The 12,854-nt window shown below is 30.7% G+C and overlaps 1 protein-coding gene across 2 annotated transcripts; it reads right to left on the bottom strand.

The window, feature by feature from the left end:
• LOC109345956 (protein trichome birefringence-like) lies at window positions 611–4,051 on the bottom strand. Of its 2 annotated transcripts, XM_019585268.1 has the most exons (6): window positions 3,458–4,051; window positions 3,079–3,415; window positions 2,338–2,530; window positions 2,042–2,235; window positions 1,742–1,900; window positions 611–1,437 (listed from the first exon to the last, which is right to left on the bottom strand). In XM_019585268.1, the coding sequence occupies exons 1-6, from the start codon at window positions 3,888–3,890 to the stop codon at window positions 1,095–1,097; spliced, it is 1,659 nt and encodes a 552-aa protein (XP_019440813.1). In that variant the 5' UTR covers window positions 3,891–4,051; the 3' UTR covers window positions 611–1,094. The 2 variants fall into 2 exon arrangements, with proteins under 2 accessions (XP_019440813.1, XP_019440812.1); XM_019585267.1 differs by having other exon boundaries at window positions 3,079–4,051.

Raw genomic sequence — 12,854 nt, 5'->3', positions numbered from 1 at the left:
CAGATATATTGAATATTCTCACCCTAGGTCGGACACATATCCGATATGGATACATTTGGATTTGTGAAAGATATATATCTTTAGAGTATCCAAAAATTAAAATAAATAAAGATAAATATACTATCTAATACATTTTCAACAAAAATAGGATGATAGGATACGTTTTATCAATTTTACAAATCATTCTACTATATTTTCTAATTTTAGTACTTGGAATTTTGGAGGACAATGATTTACAATTTTCATTATATTTTCTACTTTTGATATTATGATTTACACTTATAATTTTACCATATTTTATGTGTTTTTTATTATTTTATACATATATCCTTGAATGTATCGTATCCTATATTTTAGAGAAAATGTGTATTGACGTATTGGATACATATCGTATCCAACACACGTATCCGTATCCATATTTCATAGCATACATGCCATAAAGATTTTATGTATATAATAAACAAACTGTTCTAAAAACTTAGCAATTAATTTTTTTAGCCACATAGTTAAATATAAGCACTTTGACCAACATTGTTGGTCCAATTGATAAAGATTCACTTCATATCTCACAAGAATGTGATTTCAAATCCAGTGCCAACATGAGGACTAGTTCATCTTAAAGTTTTGATTCTATTAAACAAAGTGTAATCTATTACAGTTTTATAGCTAGAAAGAAAATGAAGATGCAATACATATGAACAAATTCATTGCACAGTTACAAGGTACTCATATCTCAATTATATCTTGTTACTATTAGCTATATAAACAAAATAAAAGGGCATTTTCTGTATGGTATCTTTCTTTCCCTATCCTAGAAATGGATGGGACAAAAATGGTATATTGCATTTGTTTTTGCTTCAGCTTAACTCATTAAATATAAATGAGACAGAAGTATGTGGACAAAAACTTCTCTAAATGTAAGCTCAAGCATAAAGTGATCAACCAAGGATGTCACTAATGATTAGTTAAAGTGAGTCGAGATCTATTGTAACTAATCAAGACCCGATATACCCTTGGTTAATCAGTTTACGCTCAAGCTTACTTTAGAGAAGCCTTATCCGAGATATGGTAGTGTATTACCATTACCCTCTCTTCTATTGATGTTGATTCTGATATTGTCTCATTAGAAGTTTAGCATACAGAACCTCATTCCATGCATCAGGAACACCTGGAAGGCACCAATGACTGCAGTCTTGGTATAACAATGGCGATTTCCTTTCCTCGGGTGATAGGTTTTGCTTCCGATAAATCGAGGGATGACCATCCTTCCGAAAATCTGTCATTCTAGTGATATTCAAGTAAGTGACATGAGTTTTCATATACTTCAAGACCTTTTCCAATACCCTCATCTTAGGTGGGTATTCATTGAGGTACTTCTCATTATCGATCGGCGCAGTTTCACTGTCACATGCTCCACCTGAATTCCATTGCCCACCACTGCAATATGATAATAGAAACAGAAAAGTTTGTTTAATCAGTAGGTATTTTAAGCTCCATAGTCTAATTTGTATAAACATGGAGCATCGAAGTTGGTTGAAGAATTAGGCCAGTCGAGTATGATCGATTATGGTAACTAATTATTAACTACATTAACTAAAGATGTGATTGGCCTAACGCGTCCAACTTGGATGCATTAGGTTTATGAGAGAATTTCTCCTCAAACTTCGAATGATGAAACTAAAACCAAGAGTAGTGTGACATCAAAATAAGTGAAACAATCACAAATTCATTTGTACTTTACCTGAAATGGGATGCAGAATAGCCTCTGAAGAAGACCAAAGACTTGGATGGGTTTACGTTGGTATCAACCCACCTGCTCCAAGTTGTTATAGCTTTTCGAAATGCCTCGAGAACATTTAGTTCATGATAGACATGGCTACCTTCTTGGTAATAATCCTCCCTGGATATATTCATCAAAATATAGTTTACATTAATCACAATGTTCCCCTCTTATCATAGAATTTAGAAAACAATTTCGCATATATATATGTAGACTGTGATGTATAAAATGTATGAAAAGGAAGTTGCAATATTTGTTTACCCTTTAGAAGTTTTATCATGAGTCCACCAATGACCAGTGTTGAAGACAATGATATCTGCATTTTTATATTGATCCGAAGATCTACCAACTAAATCAAGACGAAGCGTTTCCTTCTTTGTTCCATTCTTATCAGGCATTTCCCACTCTTGAACTAAGAACGGCGACACGAAAAGCTCCACGGTGAAGTCGTAATCCTGTCATGCCATTGATAGTACCAGACCAACATCATGAGGAAAAGAATAACAAAATGAAACAGAAAGATAGAAAAGTAGGATTTGAAAGAGTTCAATACATACTTTAAATATGAACGAATACGAAGCTTCGCCTCTGAAATGGACTCTGCCATTTGCTTCATAAACTCTAGTTTTATCTTTCACAGCATTTCTCAGTATGCAAATCAGAGATTCCCACATGTTCCTATTGAGAGAATCGCCGACGAAAACCAATCGCTTTCCCCTCAACATATCCAGCATTCGACGCCCATCCAATCTACAAGCAATTCAACAATGAACACATATTAGCAAATTCAACCAAATTCAGACCCCAAAAGAAATATCAGATGGATCAATTCAAGCAAAGTACAAAAATAGCAACTTCCAAAGCAACCCCACAAAATTTCTCAGTAAAACATTAACATAAAATTGAAAAATCTTGGTGAATTTGGACTAACACAAAGTCACAAACAAACATTCATCAAATTAAAAAGTACTAGACACAAAACAAGTTATAGTGTAAATTCAGATTAACTTATTTTGTGTCCCAAACTACTTATAATCAAAAACTTCCTTGCATTGAAAACAGATTATAAAAAAAATCAACTTTTGTCTCAATTTAATTAAAACCACAGACTTGATCTAAGTGGCAAGGTGCTCAATTTCACAAGATCTCAGATTCGAACCTTAGAAAATACTAAAAATTAAACTTTACCCTTAAATCAAGATCTAGAATGATCTCAAGATACAAAAAAAACTTAACCCAAATCAATAAATGCTATGAAGAATAATAGAACCAACCCCAGGTACATAAGATTTGCATACCTTGGGAGATTGCATCCCTTAGGCTTCCACTTATATTTCTGATAGTTTTTATCAGGTCTTCCATTTCTAATACAATTGAACTGTTCATCAAAAAAATCAGTGCAAGAACCTGAATCATAAAGAGGGTATGAATCATCCTTTACCCACTCTCCATCAAAAAAATCACACTTTATCATAGATTTCAACCATTCATCACCCTCTATTGAACTTTTCCCCTTGCTTTGTTTCTTCTCCAAAGAAGCAGTGTGATTATTTGATACAACACCCTTTACAGCAGAAAAAGCAGAATCAGAACTTGAAACATTGGCTGCATAAGTTGTAGCATTTGTAGTTTGATTTTTGTTCACAGATTTAGCTTCATCAGGCTTCAAAGTTTGATTTTTAACACCTACTTCCTTAAGGGTAGTTGAATTCGCTTGCAAAGTTGAGTTTTTTGGAGCTGAAACTAAATCTTGTGATGAATTAGCAGAAGTTTGAGTTGTGTTAACTAAAGAGGGTGCTTTGAAAGTTTCATTATTTATGGTGGAAGTGTTTGGAAAAATGAATGAGAAGAAGGAAGAAAATTGAGATTGGTGTGAATCAAATGTTGTAGTAGAAGAGGAGAATATGTTTGTAAACCAAGGAGAAGAAGCATTTGAAGAAGGAGAGAAAGCTAAGAAAACAGTGACAAAAACAAAGACAACTGTGAAAGTATATGCAAAAGTAACAGTTTTTCTTGCTTTGAGAATGGAGAAAATGCTTTTAAGGTCTGTGAGAAAGTGATGGTTATTAGTACTAACACCGATTGGAACATATTTTGTGGCATCAGCCATGAAGATTGAAGGGTTGTGATGTTGTTTATTGCTATTTTTGGGAGAGAATGGAACTCAGAAATGAAGAAGGTGAGAGAGTTTAGAGTTGTATGTAGATGTACAAAAGTACTGTTTAAGACCAGTGTTTGAGGAGTACCAATTGCAACAGGAACGTGCCTACGAATGTGTATATCAAATTTATTATTTATGTGTTGGATATTATTTAATTTTAAAAAAGTATAATTTATTATATATTATAATATATAATATATAATATATTGGAAATGTAAAAAAAAAAATATTTACAATACAAAAATATTAACTTTTAAAAGGATTATCCTCGGACTAGTACAATAAAAGTACATTCTAAAATTCTGATCTGTTGTATAGGCAAGTGGCCATATAATTCTTGTTATTGTGCCAGTTATTATAATTATGAAAATGGTATCAGTCGGTGTAATCAGAGATTAGGTAAAAGGGTTTTTCATACTACTATTTATACTGATCGCACAATTATATTAATCAAAATTAATTATATTAATCGATTTTTATTTTATATGTATCATTATACTTGCGATTTTCATTTAAGATTAAAAAACTATATAAAAATGACTTAATTTTTATTTAAATATTATTGTAGAGAATCATACACATAATTATTACATTTTTTTTACTTTTAAGAACATGATATAATATTAAGTCAGACATTTCTTTTAATAGATAGTTTAAATAAAAGTATTTAACATATTCTTTATTATTTTTTAATATTAATGTTAACATATTAATTTCAGTAGTATGTAGATTAATTAATAAGTCACTGTTTAAAGTATTATATCAATATATTGTATCCTAATCTGTTTGATAACTCATACCATATTAATAAAGTAGAATAGAGGAGGATGAATGGAGTTTGAGTGGTGTGAATCACACTAACAAAATATAAGAAATGTGTTTCATTATTGGTACTAGACTGGACTAGAGTCTTCAAAGTATAGTGACAGAATTGACTGAGCATTTGTATAGGTTGCCTAACACTTTCCTTGTCGGTTGTGAGTGGCCGATGTCAATGGACTGTAAAATGTTTTTCTTACACTGAAATTTGGATATCAATATTTAATAGTGTGTTTTATGTATTTTATTATATTCTTTTTTGGTATTATTAAGGTATCTCATCACTCAATGATTATAGATGGTGAAATGCACAAAGCTTGCAAAGCCGTCTGTATAGCACGTAAAATTTTGCGGGCAGAGCATAAAAAATTTGTACATTAACCTGTGAGGATTTCTATTGGGCAATGAGAACAGCCTCTGAATATGACATAAGAGAAAAATTTAGAAAAAGTCAAACAAAATATTATATAATATGATTTAATGACTCAAAACATTATAATGTGATATAGTTTGTTCAATTTCATTTAAAATATCAAAATATTTTTAAGAAAATTTTCTTGAAATACTTTATTTAATTTTGTTACTTTATTCTATGATTTTTTTTTTTTAATTTTTATTTATCAATGCCTAGGCCGCCGGTTAGCCTGTTTTAAAACGGGTCGAGCATGGAATTTATGTCCGTTATGACAATGCATACATGCCCCTACCCGCTTTAATTTTGTACGCATTTGCGAGTACGAGCAAAACAGGTTGTTGGACAACCTGTTTTGCTCTCTCTACCAATGATTAAGGAATTAATCTCTTTTATGGTGTGACTATATCGTCTAATAAGTGTTGCTCCCGGAAATTAATCTTTTAATTTTTTAGTCTCTCTGATAATCTAATAAAACCTTACATTATTTGAACAACATCTAATTGATATGTATTTTATTATATGGAAACATACATAAGACGGTAAGATAAAAAATATATAAGAAATAGATATAATTGTGAATTATATGAAATATAGTGAATTGTTTTTCTTTACCCAAGTAAATGCAGAAGAGCTTAATCTCTATAATAATGAATGAATCTATATAATAAAACTATGAATTAAATTTTGGTAAAATTCTAAATCATCCAAAAAAATAAATGTACATGAAATGAAGATGATCTCCCCCAACATAACTTTAGTATCTATACTATATATAAAACTAAAACTTAAAACAATTATTAATGTGATTCTATTTTTTATTTTGTCTTTTATATTTTTTATTTATAAAGTAAAACTATATAATCCTAGATAACTATAATTAATACATCTTACTTTAAGTTGGATATTATAATAAATACAAAATTATAATATGAATTACATTCAATAAAAAATATTCTAATTCTTTAAAATTAAAATACAAATTTAATACTTAATATCATAAAATAATAATGCGGTTACATCTTTACAAAAGCACACCTTCTATCACTTTATAAAGTATGTCATTATTATTTATGTAACTTAATTTAATCTGTCATAAAACATTTAATTATTAACTTTTAACTTCAATATAATTTTTTTCTACTAATCCATGCAATGATCCATTAACCTTTTTGAACTTCAGCAACAATCACCAAACCAAAATTCCGCGTCTCTGCCATCCAGTAGTGGCATTGCACTGTCCCTTCCTGTTATCTCCACCAATTCCATTTTTTTTTCTTCCAATTCTCCCAACCTAACACCATAATGACACTAGCACTAACTATAAGGATAAGTCTTGGGTTGATGATAGGAATGTCTACCAAAGCTTATCGGAATGGGTACTTGTGAAAATATTGACAGAAAATAGGTGATACTACCCACAAAATATTAAAGATCCAATAACAAGTTATCCTTACAAATTATTGCCTAATGCTATCTTTTTTAACTCTATTAGAAAATTATCAAATAAAAATTTGAATAGTATTATATTTTTCTACTATATCCTTTTATTAATTTTCCTACTACAAGAAAGTAGCACACGTCATTTGTAAACATATGTCACTTTTATGTGGATAGAAAAATTTAGCAGGAGGATATATCATTTTTCATTCTAAATATCTTCTACAAAAAAAAAAAAAGATAGGGACGCACATTTGCAACATATGTGAAAACATAATATGGCAAGTCGCTTCCATCCTTATAACTCGTTTTGCAAAAATGGGTTGTGTTGTGTGCATTTGAAATGGGATACACATGTTATTATATATTGTGAGCAATAGGGAAATTTATTGAATAATTTGTTCCTTTATTTAATAAAGGACATTTTTAGTTTGTATGGTCCTGAAAATTTATACATTAAAATTAAGGCATACACATATCAAAATCAAATAGATGTGCAACGTATGCTTTTTCATTTTGGAGTATTCACATTATTCATTGATTGAAAATCCACCTTGCCTTGTAATATAACCCATGAGACCATGACCCATGATTATTCCAATAGCTGCAAGAAACGCCATTACTGACAAATGGGTGTGTCGGTGAAGCCGCGTTTGAAATTGGAATAATATGTTGATATGTATTGAAAATATATTTTATTAATTAAAAAATAAAATATTTATTATTTTCTATATTTTTCTTTAATTGTCATTAGTTTAAAATTAGAACATGATTTAGGATATATTTTAAGATAACATAACATTGTCCACATATTTTCTGACTTAAACCACGTTAGTGGATAAACAAACGATTTTATCATCTGAAAAGCACATTTATTTCTTTGAAATCAAGATACATACAATTATTGAGGAGAGAAAATATTTTATGGATATAAGGGTATAATATTTTTTACAATATCATTACATTTATAATTGTCTAGTCTTAACCATAGTAATATATAAGTTTTAGATAATATACTAATAATATAAATTTTTTTCATAATACACAAATATTAGACTTATCAAAAGTTTAATACAAATCTTGCATGTGAAACATTAATTTAAATAATAAGAGAAATATTTTACGAATTTAAAGTGTAAGATTTTTGACACTATTATTATGTTTTAATAATTACCTAGTCTTAAACTCTTAATCAATAGTAATAATATGAGTAATATCAGTGTTGGTGTTAGAACCGGACCGGACAGTCCGTTGACCGGACTTAAAAACTGCTCTAGTTTACAATCTTAACTGAATGAGAGTTGGACTGCTTTGAAACAGGGAAAATTCGATCCGACCGTGTTAAACCCGGTTAAACCGGATTAACCCGGGAAGTAAACCGGACAGCTTACTTAAAAATAATAAGAAAATTGGAACAAATGCTCTAATATATTGTTTTACTACAGTCCAAAAAAAGATGAAGATGTATTATTTCAATATAATTATTAATTATATAAAGTTTTACATTTATATATAACTATATATTTATAGATAAAAATTATTAATTATGTACAGAATCACCAGATCAGACCAATCGGTTTAACCGTTTAAACCGGTTAAACCTAATATGAGACATCTTCCAGTTTGATGTCTAACTTGAGTTTTACAACATTAACTAATATACAATATATTAATCAATAGTTGGATACTTTATACAATGCACAAATATTAGACTTATTAAAAAATCTAATAGAAATATTGTATGTGAAACGTTACTAATTTAAAGATTCCAGCTGGTATCTAATATTATGATGCTATATTTATTTTTAACTAATGCAAGACACTCATTAGTCATTAGCAATAACCGTTAAATAAGACATTGAATAAGGAATAAATTATAATGTGTAAATTGTAATAGTTTATATGCGGGTTTTTATTATTTTATAAAAAATAACCAATAAAAACTACACATTTGTTTTTTGTTAAGTGCACATTTCAGTCCAAGTATAAGGACCAATTTCAATCAATCTTACGTGACTCTTTTATTATTAAATGTAATAAAGATTTATATACAGTTAATATATTGTATACTTTTTATTTGAATTAATTTTTGAAGAGACAAAAATGATGAAAATAAACACTAGATAATACAATGACAGTATAAAAAATAGTTACGTTGTCCGTGTACATATTTTTATGATGAGAGATGTACATACTCTAAGAGTAAGTTTTTTAAGAGACAATGATAATGAAAATAAATAAAAGATGATACAATATAAAAATAGTTATGCTGTTCGTGTACATATTTAAACGTACTCTTCATTATGCCCATCAATTCTAAAGAAATTCAATGATTTGAATTATTGAGTAGATCTAAACCATTAAATATTCATAAAATTAATATTTAAAATGAGGAGTAAGTTGGAATAAGTAGATCCTACTTTTATTTATTTATTATTCTCTTACTTTTCTCCCTTTACCCGTGAACAGTCACAAAGATATAATAGAATGAGTTTGAATAGCTTATAAATAGAAAAATAACATGGAAATATATTATATTAAGGTTTTGGTTTAAAATAATGCATCTCTCTATTATCTTGTTTGGACACAGTACAACTTGTACAGAACAAGTACAAAAGAATCATTAATCCCTGGTTAAGTTCAAAGATTATATACTGTAAATGAGGAGATATTATTTTTTATTTAAACTATAATATTTATTATTTTCAAATCAAATGTGCTTAGTAGTAGTTCTGCCATTACCTAACTGATCACTATTTAGGTGCTACTTTGTTATTTTCTGAAGGTTGAATAATTATGTAGTCTTTTAGTTACTAGATTTTATCATTGCTCTTAAAATATTTGTATGTTGAGTCATTCCCATCCGTCTCTACCCCTTTCTATATTGATCGAAGGTTCCTTTCATGAACAGATCCCATACTTTATGGTCTAGAAAACAATTTTATAAAGTTGTTTTGAAAAACTGTTCTGAAGAAATTTGCTTCATAACATTATTTTGAAAATAATTATTAAAAATGGAAATTAATATTAGTAAATCCTCATCATAAAACAAATGTAAGAAGTTAATTTGTCTAAAGAAAAATGAAATTGCTTTAATATATGCTCTTATTAATAAGTATAGTCACGTTTTTAAATTATATTTTTTACAATTTTAAGACACGTTTATGCTTGTGTAAATAGAAGAAATATAAAATAAACAAATTCATTTTTGTCAAATTAATATTATATATGTTATTTAATATAAGGTAAATATTTGATAAAGCGCAAATAACAATCTACCAAGAGTACTATGGAACTTAATCTACTCATTGGAAAATGTTGGAAAATTCAGAACCAATTTTCCTCATATGTGAGATGCAAAATGAACAGTTGTGGAAGAGGCAAGTGAATAAAGAAAATATAGAAGAGTAGAAGAATAACACTAAGAATTTTAACATAGAAAAACCTCATCAATATGAGAAGGAAACCACTAGGGGACCTAGCCCAGAAAATATCCCCCCTACAGAAAGTATGATTACAATATTTCACTCTCTCTTACTAAGAGGATAACACTCAATCTCACCCACAAAGGATGGAAATACAAACTCTCTAGTATCTCAGTAGGAATACAAGTCTCACACTAAGTATGTTGGACCAGAATGCTACCGGGGAGCCTCCAACCACCGGGGAGTTCCATTGTTACATGGGTATGGGAAGAGTGAAGAGTCACAAGTGAGACACCACGTCTTGAACCAAAACCTTAAGGCATTAGTTCCATGGGCCTTTCCTTCTTATAAACTCTTTCACTCCTCCCCGCATATCAAATGTGGGACTTCACACTTGAATAAACCCAACAATCTCCCCCTTAAGTGTGACTACCACACATTTTCCGGTCCGCTCCCCCTCCAGTCTACCATGTCCCAGCCGAAACATCGGCTCTGATACCACTTGTTGGACCAGAATGCTACCGGGGAGCCTCCAACCACCGGGGAGTTCCATTGTTACATGGGTATGGGAAGAGTGAAGAGTCACAAGTGAGACACTACGTCTTGAACCAAAACCTTAAGGCATTAGTTCCATGGGTCTTTCCTTCTTATAAACCCTTTCACTCCTCCCTACATATCCAATGTGGGACTTCACACTTGAATAAACCCAACAAAGTAAATATAAACTCTCTTACTTTCTCTCTATGTTGTTCTTTCTCACTTTCTTGTTGCATCTTTTCCTCACAAGTCTCCTATATATAGTGAAGGAGAGTAAAACTTCATCATAAAGATATAGTGGATGATTAAATTGTTGTCATACTTTCAAGACACCTTTAAAAGTGTTACTCCAACTTTCTAAGTTAGACTTCATAGTTCTCAAGAGTTAAAGAATAATTCCAAGACCTTGGAATAACCATAATTGAATGTACTTAATGATTCATCTACCAAGATTCATTGGTCTTGCTTTAACATCAATTAGGAAGGATTCCAAATAAATCTCTCATTCCTGAATTAATTGTTGGGTATCACCAGTCCTGCACCTCTGCAACAGTCTGTTAGCTTCTTGATTGAAACTATCTTGGTCATCATGTTTGACTAGTTGTCATCTATATGAATTTTCTCTAGCTGCAACTCATCATTCTTCAAAGCATTTCGTATCCAATGATAATGATAATCAATATGCTTTGTCCGAGAATGAATCGTAGGATTCTTAGTTAGGTGGATTGCACTTTGGTTGTCATACTACAAAACATATCTATATTGAACATGATCCAACTCATGCAAGATATTTTTCATATATTTTATATCCTCTCCAGCTTCAGATGTTGCAATATATTCTACTTCAGTTGTTGATAATGCAACACATCTTTGTAACTTGGATTGCCAAGATACAGCTCCCCTACAATGGTAGTTCGATAACTTGATGTAGATTTTCTGGAATCTATATCTCCAGCCATATCAACATCTGTGTATCCTACTAACATAAGATCTTCATTACCAAAACATAAACATCTTTTGGTAGTTCCCCTCATATATCTCAATATCCACTTTACTGCATTCCAATGCTTTGCCGGGATTGGACAAGAACCAACTCACAACTCCAACTGTATGAGCAATATCTAGTCTTGTACAAATCATGGAATACATTAGACTTCCAACCACAGAGGAACAAGGCATTATGCTCATTTCTTTCATTTCTTCATCATTAGTTGAACATTGCATTGTTGTTAACTTGAAATGTCTAGCAAGTGGAACAGTAACATGATTTGCCTTATTCATGTTGAATCTCTTGAGAACTTTCTCAATGTACTTCTCATGTGATAGCCATAACAACTTCTTGGAACAATCTCTTATTATCCTTATTCCAAGGATCTGCTTTGTGGGACCCAAGTCTTTCATAGCAAAAGACTTTCTTAAAACATTCTTCAAACCAACAATCTTGGTTTTGTTACGCCCAATGATTATCATATCATCAATATATAAGAGGAGGATAATCAAGTTTCCATCTTCATGCCTTTTAATGAATACACAGTGATCACTAGTTGTCTTCTTAAAACTGTATTTGATCATGAAGGATTCAAACTTCTTGTACCATTGTCTCGAGACTTACTTCAAACCATATAAACTCTCAGTCAGACGACAAACTAAGTATTATTTGATGTCTCTATGTAAAAAAGTTGTTTTGACATCAAGTTGTTCAACTTCTAAGTCTGGGCTAGGTGCTAGACCCAATGCTACTCTTATAGAGGAATACTTCACCACTGGTGAAAATATCTCATCAAAATCATATCTTTTCTTCTGATTGCATCCTTTCACAACAATCTGAGCTTTGTACCTTGGTATCGAGCTTCCTTCTTCAACTTTAAGCCTATAAACCCATTTATTTTTCAAGGCTTTTCTTCCTTTGGGCAACTCCACCAGATTATAAGTGTGGTTCTCATGTAACGAGTTCATATCATCTTCCATGACTTTAATCCACTATTCTTTATCAGTTGTCTTCATAGCTTTTGAGAAGTCTTGAGGTTGACTATTATATGTTAGTACGATATAATCTTCTTCAGGATACTTGGAATAAAGTATTCAGCCTCTTTCAGATCGCCTCAGTTCAACTTGCATCTGATGCTTTATTGGCTCGGGTTCTTGATGCATTTGTGTGTCTACCACCCCCTCATCATGATCTGACTCTTCATTAATCTGGTCAAGTTTTGTGTGATCAGGATCTACCTATTGGACTATCTATTCTGGACCTATATGATGATCAAGATCTGTTTGTTGAGG

This window comes from Lupinus angustifolius, chromosome LG04, assembly GCF_001865875.1.
Source record: "Lupinus angustifolius cultivar Tanjil chromosome LG04, LupAngTanjil_v1.0, whole genome shotgun sequence".
Lineage (NCBI taxonomy): Eukaryota > Viridiplantae > Streptophyta > Magnoliopsida > Fabales > Fabaceae > Lupinus > Lupinus angustifolius.
The sequence above is the reverse complement of the archived record's forward strand: the minus strand, read 5'-3'. Positions and strand labels throughout refer to the sequence as shown.